Source organism: Clytia hemisphaerica, unplaced genomic scaffold, assembly GCF_902728285.1.
Source record: "Clytia hemisphaerica strain Z4C2 unplaced genomic scaffold, Clytia hemisphaerica genome assembly, whole genome shotgun sequence".
Classification (NCBI taxonomy): Eukaryota; Metazoa; Cnidaria; class Hydrozoa; order Leptothecata; family Clytiidae; genus Clytia; species Clytia hemisphaerica.
Window position 1 is genome coordinate 306,564 of NW_027104475.1, and position 16,657 is coordinate 323,220.

At 36.2% G+C, this 16,657-nt stretch overlaps 1 protein-coding gene across 1 annotated transcript; it reads right to left on the minus strand.

Annotated features, from left to right (window-relative positions):
* Positions 1–4,570: 4,570 nt before the first annotated feature.
* On the minus strand, positions 4,571–14,156 carry LOC136821391 (mucin-2-like). The gene is made up of 13 exons (XM_067077628.1): positions 14,114–14,156; positions 13,302–13,403; positions 11,990–12,154; positions 11,302–11,403; positions 10,861–11,046; positions 10,088–10,474; positions 9,663–9,845; positions 8,994–9,241; positions 7,721–7,834; positions 6,918–7,193; positions 6,153–6,231; positions 5,368–5,783; positions 4,571–4,861 (listed from the first exon to the last, which is right to left on the minus strand). Exons 1-13 carry the CDS (start codon positions 14,154–14,156, stop codon positions 4,778–4,780), a joined length of 2,385 nt encoding a protein of 794 aa, XP_066933729.1. The 3' UTR covers positions 4,571–4,777.
* Between the last annotated feature and the right edge of the window lie 2,501 nt (positions 14,157–16,657).

Sequence of the window (16,657 nt, forward strand, 5' to 3'; positions counted from 1 at the left end):
TATCAGCCTCAGCAAAAGGTAATTAATTCAAATATTGCAAGAAAAAACATCACTATTTCAATGCAAAAGTCAAGTCATTCCAACACCATGAAACAATGAATACTGTTCTGTCTCTCACTTTAACTCGAACCTCTATATTTTTGAATGTCTCCTTAACTCTCTCCCGTTAACAATGTTTCGTAAAACTAACTCCAAAACTCAAAATTTCCTAACTCGAATAAATTTCGAGTGAATGTTCGAGTTATGGAGACAAAACTGTATCAAACATTGTTATTCCATTCATATCACATCAAATCCACATTTTGTCACTTTCAGCTCTCTATCAGCCTGAACTACAAAAACATACGCTGTGATATTAGTTGAAAGCAAAATTTACATTATTTTCATACTGCATATCATGATAAGCGCTTTTAAAGATATAGAAATGTCATTTCAATACCTATTAAATTCAATGCGTCTTTAATACATGAAAATACGTATTATCACGTTAATTCTTTACAAGCACAATAATACAACCTGTCAATCAAAGTATATAAGAAAGTGAATAAAATGCTGACCTCAACCAAATTGTAACTGCAGCTCCACGATATAATCTAATAAATGCGGGGAACCTTTCGTAAAATTACATAATCCTATATACGTCTCTTAAGTCAAGAACATAATGATGAGACGTGTATAGATTCCCATTTCCTGTTGTGCCTTAGGCTAGAGTCTACCCAGCCGGCACACAACGTCGTTTCAACGTTTTTGCGAAGCGAATTTATGAGCGAAGCAGTTTTGCTATATTGTGCACGTACCTTTAACTTCTATCCCAAGCAAAAATTTGCTATAAAATTTGCTATATAAATCACATCTTCAAACCGATGATTTTATCAAAATGACCTTGAATGGTTTGGCTTGAAGCCACGAAAACTTTCTCGGCTTGGTAGCTAGGACTGCGAAAAATGCCGTTTTAAAATGGTGTACCCTAGCAGTGAACAGCAACAAAATTACCGGAAGCCGAAACACGGACTTAGAATCTGAAGTTGATCAAATTGCCGCGCGGGCGGCACGCATCTAAGCAATCTAAGCAGTGGTTCTTCGGTTTTTAATGTTTATTTTGCTGTTAAATGGAAAAAAATAGTTTGAACGGTGACAGAAAGGATCTTCATCATCCCTTGACTTTTAACAGCAAGTATCAAGTATCAAATAAATAAGGTCAATCAATGAGAGGTTTTTGCAAGTCGCGCGGGCGGGAGGAGTGCACTTTTAGTGAACGAAACTTACCTTGCAAAACCAAGTGGATATTCTATGATAAAGAAGTACGGAGCATTGAGTTTCAAGCCCGAAGGGCTAGAGGTCAATCTCTAACCTTTCTCAGGCAAGAAAAATTGAAGCCTTAAAATATGCGCCGTATTTTTGATGACGGATTGAATCTAGCAATTCCTTTGTTTTCGAGTGATATATTTTTCAAAATTAAGCGGTAAATTTTAGTTTCAATCTGTCATTTGTGTAAAAACCAGGCGGGTCGCTCAAAGCTGCGCAACTTTGGTAGGATTTGTTGGCTTCAAATCCTACCAAAGAGATTGACTTCTAGCCCTTCGGGCTTATACTTCATTGGTACGGAGGTAATCAAATTTGTCGAATTTGTCAAGAAATAAATCAAAACTGCCGAAGAACCAACAAGCCATTTTTGTACATTTTTGTTTTTGTTTTATCTTTATGTTTTGTGATGATTTCGACAGGGAAGATTCGTGATTCGAATAAAAATGTTCGATCGTTCGACGAATATCGTACGATTTTATTAAGGCACCATTTACACTAGAATAACTAGAAGGAAAACAAAAGAGCGATGCGCGGGGCAGTGGCGGGTGTTGTGGCCGTGGATTATGTAATGTGTTTGGGGGCATTAAGGCTCTTACGACCCTGTCTCCATAGCGGCTTTATTAGAAGGGGGATTTTTAGAGAGTCATTTATTTTGCTAGCAACTTGCGAATTGAGGTGGAGTCTGGGTCGCTTCGCAACCCTTATACAATACGGCTAGTTCTAATATTCACAACGTCCATATAACGTTAGTTGAACGTTGAAGGAACGTTGTGTGCCGGCTGGGTTAATAGAAAATCACAAAAAATACCAACAAACAAACAAAAAAAAACAATGGAAAATTAATATGAATAGCAGATTCGCAATCCCATGCATGCTTTATCATAAAAGCTTGGGGACACGAGACGTTTTGGTGGGATGGAGCATGTTGCATTGCACCAACGCGAAAAAAACTTCTCGTGTCCCCAAGCCTTAAGAGGTAGTAAGTTTTGTTGTTGTTGGGATCTTCTTATTTTTATTTTTTTAGAGGTGTTTCAGAGCTGTGAGTTATTTTTTTTACTTTGATATTTCTGCTATTGATAGATTGGTCTACATAGACCTTTGTAAACCCATGGTTGGCATTTCTTCCGCAGTATTTGAATTGATTAAACTTTTTAGAATTAAATAAAAAATCAAAACGCAACCCGTTGAAACGTTGGTTTTTTATAAATAATCGTACACGAAATCTGCCCAAGTGGAAAGTTATATACCCGATGACTGAATAATATTGTGCTTTCCACCCCCACTGAATTTCCTGACTTGAAAATAATGAAATGCAAATACCTGGCCATGAAAAAAAAACATGATAATATCAAACTCCCATTGAGTTACAGTCCATTATTTAGGGGAACTCTTACATTATCTTAAGGGCTACTTAGACTACACAATATATTGACGAACAATATTCGACAATATGGTTTGCGGACCGTAATGTACGAAGTAAACAACTGGTACTCTAATATAAAAAGGAATTTTCTTTCTGTAAACTATCCCCCTTTATTGTTGGAATATTGCAAATCGAGCTGACAATATATTGCGGACACCTTTTCAATATATTGTCGACATTCAGCAATATATCATCAATATATTGTCTGACAATATATTGTGTAGTGTATGTAGCCCTTTAGTATTGGAAAAGTAAATCAGACAATGTGAACATGTAAAATATATTTGTAACTGGGTTGTAACTCTTCTGTATAAAAATTTTCTAAAACTACATAATATAAGGCTAAAGAACAATTTTATAAGAACAATGAGGCTCAAAATCGCCAAAAATAAGAACAATTTAAGAACAATGTTGAGCCTGGAATAAACCAATTTCAAACAATTCGAGGGTCAAAGTAGTAAAAGTTGGGTACATGAATCCTAATTTACCTCGATTTTTCATATAAATAAGAAAACGATGGGAAAAAAATTGAGGCTCAAAATGCCAAAAGATTAAGAACAGCCGAACCTTGTCAGAAATTTACTGATTCTTATATAAAAAAGAAAAGAGTGTACTCCAATTTTTGTCGGCGTCTTTGAATATACGAGGACAAGGAATCATAAAACGCTACAAATGTGCCTCAAATAAAAACATTCTAATCACAATTACTAATTACAAATCATTTTTCCTATGAAATACATTTTAGACAATAAAAACTTTTTGATTAAAAAAATAAACTCTTTTGTACAATGTAAGTTCACGCCTTATACGTGAACTTTGAACTTTTAATCTTTATTTTTACACACCCCTGTCTAACAGCCCCGGTAGAACTTCTACCCACATTGGGATGAAAATTATATCGAAATTATAATTGGGATAGAAACCCTATTAATTTATAGATGTGTATTTCACAGGTCTATTGACCTCTACGAAACAATCTAATTTATACAGTTAGACAAATGGCCTCTAACCGCTCATGTTTGCACTTTCTTCTATGTTTTCGGTTTGGTTCTTCTTGCAAATTTTCTTGAAGTAGAGTTTAGCCCGAGAACTACCTCTTGAGCTATTGTCCTTTGGCAAAAAAAGGAGATGGTTTTTTCTATTGATCTTTATTAAATGGTATGTCAATTATCCAGTATTATCCAGTAAAGTATTCTTTCCACCGGGAATGCAATTTTGGCCGATTTTTCCAGCGGTTCTGTAAAACAGGGGTGCTTTAACCTTTAAAAACTATCATCGACCGCCGGAGGCGGTTTCTTTCATAGTGGTACGCTAATCTCGTTTTGCCTTGGCTCATTACTTTGTCTACCATTTACTTTCGGTTCTTTTAACTAGATTACCCAGGTGTTTCTCTTTTTTTTCCCTGAATGTCAGAATTGAATAATCGAGACATGAAAAATGACTAATATATTGTAATCTGTTTTCAATGAATAATCTAAAATGTACTGGAGATGACAATATAGGCGTTAATAATGTGCGCACCCTCTTTCGCGATCGTGATGCGTGATGGAAGGCAGTCGTTTCAGTGTGGTTTAGATCCACACTGTGACCTAGTTAAAATATCATTGTCATTCTTTAGTTATGATTGTCCTTGTAACCTTATAAATACCACCTTCCCACAGACCCACTGGGACAGCTTTCCACTGGGAAAATTGACCAAAATATCGTTCCCAGTGAGAAACTATACTCCAATTTTCATCCCCACTGGAAATAATCAAATCAAATAAACCCAATCTTCACTGTAAAATATTATCCTATTCTTCTCATCCCCACTGAATTTTTGACCCCCCTCCCATCCATAAAAAATATCGATTCCCAGCGAGTTTCTGTTATTTTTACCCCCATTGGCTGAAAAAAATCCTACCGGGTCTGTGAGAAGGAGGTGTTTATAACAGATCATTATCCTACCAGATCAATAAGCAATTTCGCTATCAAAACCATTTGAATCTTTATTAAAAATACAGTTCTTCTTTAGGACGTTTGACTTCTCCGCCATCATTCACTCGTTTATTACATGGTCGTCGTCATCTTAACATGGATTGCTTTGTTTGGATCACCTTGACCAATTTCACGTACCAATTTGCCACCAATAAACTAAAAAGCAATTTGGGGAGAGATTCTCTACCATGCATAATACATTCACATATATGTAAAGAAATAAGAATTTCTGTCCAACTACTAGGTATATTCCTATGTTTTTATAAAAAGGGGTGCTTGTCAGACTCAAAAGACATTGGTATTTCTTGGCTAAGTAAGTTGATTGTGGCGTTACCCTTTTGAGTACAACCGAAATTAAATAGGAATGTATACAAATTGATGTCCATGTCTACCATAAACAACTTCTTTATTCCTTCCTCAAATTATAATGACGTCACGATCCACAGCTCAAAAATCTTATTTAGCAAATAATTCGATTGGCATCCTTTATAACAGACAAATCAGAGGGATACTAGCGTAGAGGATCATACAAACAAATCAGACGCTTCGAAGCTGGTAATAGCATTATTATAACGTTAATATAGGTTCTATAGATGTTGGTGCATTGATGTTGATTTCAAGATATAGTAGATAATCTTGACCATTAATGAATATCAACTTACAACTCTGGTGACTCCTGGTGATCGTGGAGGAAGTGTTGAAGTAGGTGGTGGTGTGGGAGGTCTGTCAGGGTTATCATAATCATTAAGAGGATTGTCAGATGATGACGAAGAGGAGGAGGATGAGCTGTCGGAATCGGTAGAAGAGTTTGATTTTATTGATTTTGTATCTTCCTCTGGTTCCTTTGGAAGCATTTCTTCATAATCTGGAGGCTTATCCGGATCATTGCTATTGGTTACTGGTGCTGAAGTTGGGGATATTTGTAACGATAATGGTTGATAAGGAGAAGGACCTCCACCTGGTGTATTCCCTGTCTGAGGATCTGTGATATTTAGTTGTAATGTTAGAGGTTGGTAAGGGTTATCATTAACAGGTGTTGGTGGATGAGGTAAATCTTCTTGTTTTTTGGGTTCATCTTCTATAAAAAAAGAGTGTGTTTTCTTAATCAGTCTCTAATTTTCCCCAGAGCATTTGTTCCTTTTCATATCATTTATGCACAGATTTCTTCATTTTGCTATTGATCGAAACTTGTTAGATCTTCTACTGTCATAAAGTTTTATGTTTGCTATAACTTGTGAGACATCTTGGATTAATTGTACATGTATGGTGTTCTCGGGTAGAAGTCTTCGATTTTTGGATAACTTAGGTTAGTTTTTACTGAAATGATCAGTTGGTGAGGTTTTTCAAGCTATACCTAACAGGAAAAACACCGCTTTCAGCCTTCAAAATAATTCCTTTAGAGAACTACATTGTTTGTGGTTTAAATTTCGGGAAGAGATGAGCTTACCTGAATCACTTGAAGATGAAGATGAGGAGGTTGAAGGCTTTTTGTTATCTTCTTCGTCTTCACTATCTGATGGGTTCATCTGTATAAAGAAATCACAGATACAGTGGAGTCTCTTTAATTTGAACCTTCGTAACCCAAATGTCTCCTTGAACAAGATTTCTCTTTCCTTCAGTGTTAACAATGCCTTATAAACCTTACTCCTATTCTCGAAAGGTGTTTTTTCCGTGCGTGCTCGAGTTATGGAGACTCAACTGTATTATTAGTAAGTAAATATCTATCCCTATTCGGCCTAGGGGGGGCTGTTTCTGTTCGGAGGTCAAATTATTGGTAATAGCTCTTGAAATAAAAAAGCTTTTGCCATGAAATGTTCTGTAAATTCCTAACTTTTATTTAGCTTCAAAATAAAAAAAAATTTGACACCTAAAAATTTTCACACCTTGAGTATGATGGCATTTCTGACAGTAAGATGTCACAAAAATCGACACTTTTCCAATACAAATTTATCTTTTATGTCAAATATATTGTTTAAACCGTAATTTAATGAACATTTAGCATAAATTAGGCATTTTAAACTCAGGCAAATTTTTTCTAAAGCCTTTGTTAGATCAGAAATAAATGTCATGTAACAAGCAGATAAAAATTTCCCATATAAAGGCGTGCTTCCCATTTATCTTCATACTTTAATTTTGCAACCTGTGTAATAAGGTCCAATAAATTTAGTCTCCGAAAGTCAAAGAAGGAGGGTGAAAAAATTAGTTTATTTACCAATGTTACTTTCAATGGTTGGAAGGTAGAAGGTGCATTGGAAACATCATCTAACTCATAAGAAGGATTCTCAATTCCATCGGGTGAACGTTCAGACTGTGGTGTACTTGGCGTATCTCCATTAACATTTAATTTAATGACGTTTGTTGAGAAGGATGCCATTTCAGTGTTGTCTCGTAATTGAACGTGTGGTGTTTCATATCCATTGAACGGTGTGAATGTATATTTACGGTGTGGTTGTGGTTGGTTCTTTTCACGCTTTCTTTTCCTACAAAACTATAAGATGAATTTTTTTGGTTTAGGCTATGAGAATGGATAAATAGAGTTCACATGAAAAGTAACATTCCCAAACATCATCACCTGATAAAGTTTGCTACATTTTGAAAGGTTTTCATTTAGTTACATTGATAGCATTATAAAATTGAGACAAAATGAAGATCGAAGTTTATATTACCGTATTACTTCGAATAAACTCTCCTAGAGGAGGCATTATTCGAAGGGACGTTTATTTGATAGGGCGTTTTTCAAACTGATACGGCAATATTCTAGAGGATGTAGTGGTGTTTTGTGCTAGTTTGTAAATATTTTGAAGACCAGATAGTGAAGACTATTTTTTTTTAACGCAAAAATCACTTTGGAAATATGTCGAAAACTAATGGTGATGTTACATGAATAAAACATCGACCACTTACCGTTGCACCACAACAGAATCAAGATCAAGAAGATAATCTAAAAACTAAAATAATTCGAAAACTATTGGTGATATCATGAAGAAAATATGAAGATATTGATTGATCACTTACGATAGCACAACAACAGCACAACCAGATCAAGAAGATGATGGCTGCAATGATGATGAGGATGATCAACCATGCTGACAAATCATCGTCGTCATCCTTTTCCTTGATTATGATGAACTAAAAGCAAAAAAGTTTGTCACACAGTTAACTCTCGCTTATTCGAATTTCTCTCGAATTCGAACAAATTAGAGTTGGAATTACCGAGAGTCTATTGTATGAAACTTTTGAATGGAATATTTATATTTCAGCTAGTTTTTACCATACAGGGTGTCCCTAATTAAAGTATCGAGTCGAAATACAACTATGAGTAGAAAGTTTTATGTGCGTGTTCACAAAATTGTATTTTAAGCTCTCCCTCTTTTTTCTTTGTCATAACGATTAATTTATACGTTGTAACTACCTTTTGTAATAAGCCTGTGTGATGGAGAACGTTCTTATATTTTAGCGATAACACACACAAACTTTTCTACTCAATCGCATGTTCAAACTCGATACTTTAATTAGGGACACCCTGTAGTATAAGAAAGCCGCGGCTGGAATGATAACATCTGAATTTCTGTTATTCTTTCACTGTCGTATTTGATGACTATTTGTTGATCAAGAAATCAGTAATGTAGCATCTTTAATGGTAAATTATTATGGTTTGTCGTTAATACTTACTTCCCAGTGCGTTTTAGACATTAATGATATGCTCTTGATAATACACTTGCATTATAAAATCATTGTAAAGAAAAGATCAACACTAAGAAATTTAAACAAGCACAAAATGGCTGGGTTGGAAGAACTAAAAAAATAATGAGGTGCCTCGATATGCCTTCGCAATATTTCAGTGAAATCTTTTTAGAAATCAATATAAAGTACATCAAGATATAACTGTGGAAATTTCAAGCCAGCACCTTCAACATTTATCATTTAAACTGACAGGAAAGTTGTCATCTTGAAAATAGTTCTTATAATTTCAATTTTAGTTGTTTATGACGCTTGATTGAAAACTTGTGAAACAAAGATTTTGATGCTATTTTCATTCAAATTAGGCTGGGTTTTTGCCCAATATCAGGCTTTTCATTCATATCTCGCTGGCCGTATTGGTGCATGACCGTTTTTGAAAAACGCTTTGTTAACTTATGTTTATTTTGTGAAGAAACAGCGCCTTCTGGTACGAAGTGTACGCATCGCGAACAAACATTTCACCATCGCTTTGTCGCTTTGACTTAATGCCACTTTGGCTTCTTGTTTCGATTAGATTAGATAATACATTAATGTAACAATATCTTACAGTTCCTTTTCCGAAATTTGGACCAATGACAACAGTTTCATCATCTTCAATGAGTTCAGCCAATAACTCACCAGCCAACACTGTTAAAGATTGACTTGGTGTCGCTGTGCTGTTATTGACAGCGATATAGAATTTAACGACAGCTTTCTGGTCTTTGTTGGTATTGTTGCAGTTGTCAATGTTAAAGATGATGACCTGATCGGCGTATTTTTTTTCGTTCAAACGCTTTGTCAAGAGGGCGGCAACTCCTACAGAATGTATAACAGGGTATAAAGATATCATTTCAGAAAGAAGTTATTTGAAACAATTTAAAATGTTGCAATCTTATACGTAATCGTTTTTAACTAGAGGCCTTACTTAAAACTACTTAAAACATGGCCGTATCTATCATTGACAATGAGTATTTAAGCTTCTGAAAAAACTATTTGAACTATGCTGGTGCATTAAGTTCAAAAGTAGGTATTTCTTGAATGAGTTGATAGAATGCTTACTGGAAATTAATGTAAAAATAAACTATCAGGTGTTTCAAAAACAAATGTACGGCCATAGGCCATAGTATAAGAAAGCCGCGGCTTTCTTATACTATGGTACGGCTGTTTAGTTTTATTGGAATCTCAATTCAAGATATCCAACTTGAACACGTTGTTAAACACTCAATACATAGATTACCTTGTCTAAACTCTAGTGAATGTTTACAAAAGTCTTCCCATATTAAGGTCAAAGAAGCAGTGACAAAGAAGCTTGGTAGTCCAGTAGTGGTAGGGACAACAACAACGATTGCCGATGATGAAGCTTCATGGATCGGTGAGGACGACATCGGCGATGGTGAAAGAGAAAGCAATTGTGTATATGCTGAATAGAAAAAAATTGTAGTTTAAGTGTATATATTATTATGTCTGGACTATACGTTTATAGTTAAGACCAATGGCTTCATAAACTCTAACTATTAATCGCATATCGTTGCTTCAATGTCCACCTAACGCTCAAGACGTCCGGATGGCGTTAGATGGAAGTTAACGAAAACTGACAAATAATGTAAAGTAGGCTTTTTAATAGATGTAGCTTTTATTTTTTCAGATCATAATATAAATTACCGCTTTGGCTTGAGCTTGAAGGATTTAAGCTTTCAGTTGCTTCATAAAAAGTTGTTGAAGACATCATATCACGCGAGGGGGATAACTCAAAGTGGCTACTGCTTTTTGAAGATGGTGAAGATGAGGGTTGTATTGAGGAGGAAGAAGAGTCGACCATAGATGGAGAAGGAATCGGAGAGGGTGAGGGTGATGGTGACGACGACGATGATGGGGAGGGTGACAGGGACGGGGAGGGTGATAATGACGGGGAGGGTGACGGTGACGGTGACGGTGACGGTGATGGTGATGGTGACGGGGGTGGTGACGGTGATGGTGACGGTGACGGGGAGGGTGAGGGGGGGGTGACGGGGAGGGTGAAGGTGACGGTGATGGTGGATGGTGACGGGGATGGATGGTGACGGGGAGGGTGATGGTGACGGTGACGGGGAGGGTGACGGGGAGGGTGAAGGTGACGGGGACAGGGGGGGGGGACGGGGAGGGTGATGGTGACGGGGACGGGGACGGGGACGGGGACGGGGACGGGGACGGTGATATCGACGACGATGAAGACATTTCAGGTACAATTGAGGTAGATTCTGGAAGTGAAAAAAATAAGATTATTCAGTAAATAGTCAGTTGTTGTTTTGTCGAATGCAATTCATACCCAGTTCAACTTTCATCAATCATGACAATTAAAGATGTTTATGAGCAAAATCTTTTCAATAAACTACAATGAAAACCCTGAACAGTTTGTGCTATTGACTTGCAGAGCTTTTTTTTTCAGAAGTAAATACCTGGACATGAATTTGAACGAGCATCTGGAGTATCTCTTTGAGCACCTAATTCTTGATTTTTACAACCACATGGTTTTTCAGGTGGATTTTGACAATCTCGTTCTCTTGAGCGTTGAGCGGCTCCACAGGTGGCTGACCATGCGTTCCATTGGCTCCATGGTGAAGATGAATAGTAATCCGTTTTAGCTAGACGTTGAAACAAAAAAGTTGTTTAACTCTATTTAGGTTCCATGTTTTATATGTCTCTGTTCGACAGTGGTACTTAAACCAAAGAAAATGTTGCAGTTAATGGGCTGGGCTAAATGTCAATAAGGAGAATTGGAAAGTCAAAATTGAAATTGAAATTGCATTTGAAGGTCTGTTTGACTTCTCTAGTACATCTTGTGAGTTCTGGCTAGTAATAATATTTTCGGTTCAATTCAGTAAAATAAATCTTTATACCTTTCGTGTCTGTACAGGTATAATTCAAATCCAGATATTTCGATTTTCCATCACACGGATCAAACCACATGATATTGTTGCATTTATCCGCAAAATTGAATGCTAAAAACAAGAGTGAAAATATCCTTCAAAATTATTGAATTTTCTATGTCTTCTATGCACAAAGCTTTCACAAAATTCTAAATTTGGTTCCCAATTCTAAGTTAGGTTAGTTTTTTTTCAACTCGCATATAATACTTGGATCGAAGTCAATACTAGCGGATCTGAAGGGGGATGCTAAGCTTATGAGGGCGAGTGTCTCTTTAAGTCATGCTCCCTCTGAAACTCCTCAGATCCACCACTACGATGCATAACAGATAGCATTTCAATACACTCTTCTCGAGATGCATAAATTTATTGTTGTCCTCGTTTTCAAACAGATTTCATTGCTATGAAATTATATATTTAAACCAATTTAAATTCCCAAAAGACAAACATTAACTCTTAAACAAAAGTACTTGAAATTCAAAATGTTTGGTGTAAACAACACAATTATCATTGTGAATATGTAATTTTATAGCAATGAAATCTGTTTGAAAACGAGGAAAACAATAAATTTATGCATCTCGAGAAGAGTGTATTGTTGGCTCACTTCAGCACTCTAATTTTTAATGATATTTCTTTCTGACTCTTACATGATATAACTTACATGCTTTTAATTTACATTGTGTTTCATTGTTACAAAAAGTCTTTGCATTTTCCAATTGATAAACAGCTAATGTGGAGTTGTAACAGTCTGTCACAGTACCACTCGGAGTTTCGCAAATATCTCTGCTGGTTCTTCCCCAGAATATGCCTTTGATATCCATAACACCTACAAATAACATTAAATGTTAACAACCCATCACTAGAAGATTAAATTCAACCTATATTGTTGTAGGTATATTGTATATATACAACTTTTTCTCATTCGGTATGCCCCAGGGAGCATTCAAATTTCCATCGATCGAACACGTCGAAAGGGTATCTGAGCAGATTCTTATACTGGTCATTTACTATATGGCTCTTTGAACGTGCTAATTGGCTAAACCCGGGGGGGGTACTAGGGCAAGATGGGTTACGGGGATGCTCCGCTGGTCAGGGTACCTTTTTTGACCTCCACGAGTCCCAGGTAGGGTCGCAAAAACACCAAAATAGAAAAATCAGTCCCTCGTAGGGTGCCTATTTTTGGAAAATTTGCGGAAAAAGTAGAAAATTTGAGAAAATTTTGGAATTTCAGTCCCATTCAGGGTCACTTTTTTCGCAAATTTCGAGTCCCACGTAGGGTACATTTTTCGAACCTCAGCGGAGCACCCCCGTCGGTCGACAAGGGTAGTACCCCCCCGGGTGGCTAAAGCAAAATAATCGCACCAAAGCTTAACATTAGAACCAAATCGCTTCAACTTTCGTTTTCAAGCAAAAGATAACGCGATTTTAAATGTTTTGGCTGAAAAACAAAACAGGTCAATTCATCACATTCGCCATATCTTTTTAGAGTAGAGCGTTATGTGTGCATAATTGATGAACTGTTAGGAAATTATGTAAATGCTATGTAAAGGTCATTTTTAGTGTACTGGGTGCGCCAAAAAAAGTATACAGGTTTATCAAGATATTGCGGGCATACGGAAAGAAATTTTCATTGATTCTCTTTTTATAGTATAGAGGAAAGCTTAACGTAAATATAAAACTTTAAAACTGGTTCAGGTAATTAAACGTTATCTTTAAAAATGATGAAACATTTTCAATTGATAACTATGAAATAGGTCTCAGAAGCCCAAAATTTGCTCAGAAATCGAACATTTCTATTAAAGACTCTAAAATTCCGGTAAAACAGCTAAAAACGTAAAGATGCCTGAATATGCCTCTCTATCTATATCAAAATGGCACAATATCGACACTTCGACGTAATTAGTTTAGTTCTACTTTTTTTGATTATAGTATTTTTAAAGGTCTTAAACTCTTAGACAATCTTTAAGTCTTACCTGATTGGCACTTGAATGTGACTATCGAGGCTGTGCATGCTCTGAAGAAACAATCTTCATTTAATTGACATGTGTACGTACAAATACCTGATAATCTGCAAGCTAGAAGAAAATTGAACTTGAATCAAAATCCTAAAAAACATGCCATAACTTTCAATCAGTGGCGGCCTGGCAGGGGGTGCAGGGTGTGCAGTGCACCACCCAGAAAGATCTGAGAGGGGCGCCAAAAGAGCTTTTCAAGGGGGCGCCAAAATTTTGTCGATGTTTAACTAGGCAATTTGGCGCCCTTCGGCACGTTTATAGCGCCTTCTATGAGTACAATGATAATTTTTTTTTAATTTAACCTCTTGCATCCTTTCTCTTGAATTTTTTCTAAACTTCTATCAATATTGAATCAGAAGTAAGAGAAGTGTTGTGTATCCACCAGGGGTTAAAGAGAATGTGTCGCCCTTATGAATTGGGTGTATGAGAGTGCTCTTCTGCGACCGCTAGAAATGTTTCTTTGACGGATACGAAAGTCAGTTTTGATGGATACCCAAGATGGCGGCTGTTGTTTCATTCGACATCTAAGTCTTGTTGCAAGAAGAGAAATTTAACATTATTTAGCAAACTCGAACAAATTTATTGCTCACTTTCCCCTAGTTACAAATTTTCACCCCTAAAATGAGAGATTGCCAAAATGATCAAAACTTGTTGATTCTCGCTGTGGTTTTTGGGGTCTTATACTGACTAACGTTTTAGAAGATCTTTTAAGCTGTTTGACCTTTCTGACACCAAAGATTTTTGCCTGCGGCGCCAAAATTTGCACGAACCCTTCTTCCCAACTTCTGCATTTTTGGGGGCTCTTTCAGCCATGATCATTAATGGAAAGTAAAGTAAGACTAGCGGCGCAAAAGTTTTAAGATTATCAGGTAATTTTTCTGATAACAGTTTTAGAAAGCAAAAATATAGACTAAATCGACTTACTAGGTATAAAATTTCCATTTCTAAGATTAGGGGCGTTACTTTCAACCAGTCACTGCTCTTACAGTTTAATATTTTCACTTAATGATGGAGGGCGCAAACAAGGACAAAAATACCAGGGGCGCCAATTTCATAGTTTGCACCACCAAGAAAATTAAGCCAGGCCGCTACTGCTTTCAATACTATTTCTCTTTTATAGCTTTGAGCTCTTTTATCAACTAAACGAAATTCTTCATAGAAGGCCAATGAAATTTTAACTTTAAAGTTAAGATTGATAAGATTGCAAATCCCGCTTAAACTAAAGTTATCAGAGGTTCAAAAGATTGAAATAACTTCATTATAGGGGAAATCTCACTGTAACAAGCTACTGCGAAATTCACATTCTTAGCTATTTAGGATTCAGAGAAGGCGCTCGACCACTCGCCATCCCTTCTTAACCCTATTCGGCCTAGGGGGGGGGGGCTCTTTCTGTTCGGAGGTCAAACTATTGGTAATAGCTCCTTAAATAATAGAGCTTTTGCCATGAAATTTTCTGTAAATTCCTAACTTTTATTTAGCTTCAAAATAAAAAAAATTTGACACCTAAATATTTTCACACCTTGAGCATGATGGCATTTCTGACAAAAAGGTGTCACAAAAATTGATACTTTCCCAATACAAATTTATTTTCAATGTAAAATATATCGTTTATTAAACCGTAATTTATTGAATATTTAGGATAAAAATAAGCATTTTAAACTCGGGCAACTTTTTTCTAAAGCCTTTGTTAGAATACAATAGCTATTTATAAGAACAAAGGACATTTTTGGATTTTGCTCACTTTGGGCATGATGAGTGACGTCATCAAAAAAAAATTTGTCAAAAGTTACCTTACGTCACAAGGATCTTGTGTGCCAAATTTCATCCAAAAAGACATACTAGATCAAAAGTTAAGGGGTGGTACAGGAAAAGCCCCCCCCCCCTAGTTCTGAACCACCCCTAAAAGCCGTTTTAAAAGCCCTAAAAGGTTTAATGGATAGTTGTGCGATTTAGGAAGCGGCCGTGTAGTGAATGTTCTGGTTCATCATGGAAGATTAGAAATAACTTAAGATAAGCTCCGCTTATAATTTACAAATTTCTTCTTACTACACTCACATGACGAAATTTAATCGATTGATGATCAACCAGGTAAAGACAGTTTAGCGCCAGTTTCGTTCAAGATAGAAAAAGTGTTGTTTTAACATCTCTGTTAGAACTAATGAATACAGACTTGACAAATATAGATATTCAAAAGAATGTTAATAGCAAAAGTAGCAAGTCTATGAAATGTTTGGTCGAACTTCTCATAACTTGATAAAAACTTAAAAATAAACTCTAGCAGGTCAAACATTATTTTCTTGTTTAAAAAAACTCTATAAAAATTTGATCGAGCTGTATCGAGCTGTCCATTAACCTTTCCAGCGCGCAACTTTTTAAATTTTCACGCTGTCAGCGCGCAACATTTTTTCAGAAAATAGACATGTTCAGTTATTTGATCATAACTCAAGAACTAGGAATCTTTAGAAAAAAAGTAAGGTATCCCTGAAAAGCTACTTAAATTCTACAACTTTTAGACCAAGTACCAATCCAAATAAAATATTCCTACAAAAATGGTAGCATCACGTAAACCACAGTTTTTTTTCACGTTTTGCGGTGATGTCACTTTTTTTGCATTTTTCACTTCTAGAGCAAAAAAAAGTGGGGGGGAAGTTAATTAAAAAATCTGTCTTTGGCTATTTATCAATCTATACATCATTTGAAGTAATATACCAAAATCAGCATCCAGAAAAATCTGTATGTGTACACCAGCCTCCCAAATATCGGTCACTTTTGCCAAAAATCACGATTTTCGGCTAAAAAAATCCAATATATACAATTTTGAAGTATTTTGATGATAATGTGTTTCCAGAAGTAGCTACAACATCAAAAATGGTGTAAAAGTATTCCCCAACTATCTAAACAACACTTTCAGTCAGTATTCTTAGCTCCTGAAGCTTTTGAAGGGTATCGGCTACCGTGAAACTAGATGGCATAGTCGGCGACAGTTGCAAAGTTTCCAAAAACCGTAAGCCTTTTGAGGCAAACTCATTGCTATCAAATCTGATCTCTTTTGCCCATAAGGAATGCTAAATGTCATCATAATAATTCCATGTGGCTGTTATGTGGTGCCTGCCATCATTTTGATCCATATAAGCTGTAATCAGGATCGATCGACCGTTGCTGGTGGAGCGGAAGAAGTAGTGCAATTCAACATAAATCCAGGCTTTTCAAATTCTTTGGTGCTCCTTTGAAATAAATGAGGTGTAGAAAACACTTTTGCATTGAATTTGTCCACTTTCCATGCTCCAACCTGAATAAAAAGTAAAAAGTACTGT

Coding starts and splice junctions, on each gene's coding strand:
- LOC136821391 (XM_067077628.1), bottom strand. CDS start 14,156: ATGGCTGAAAGAGCCCCCAAAAATGCAGAAGTTGGGAAGAAGG. Junction 12,155..13,301: donor CACATTCAAGTGCCAATCAG/GTAAGACTTAAA, acceptor TGTTATTTGTAG/GTGTTATGGATATCAAAGGC. Junction 7,835..8,993: donor CAAATTTCGGAAAAGGAACT/GTAAGATATTGT, acceptor TTTTGCTTTTAG/TTCATCATAATCAAGGAAAA.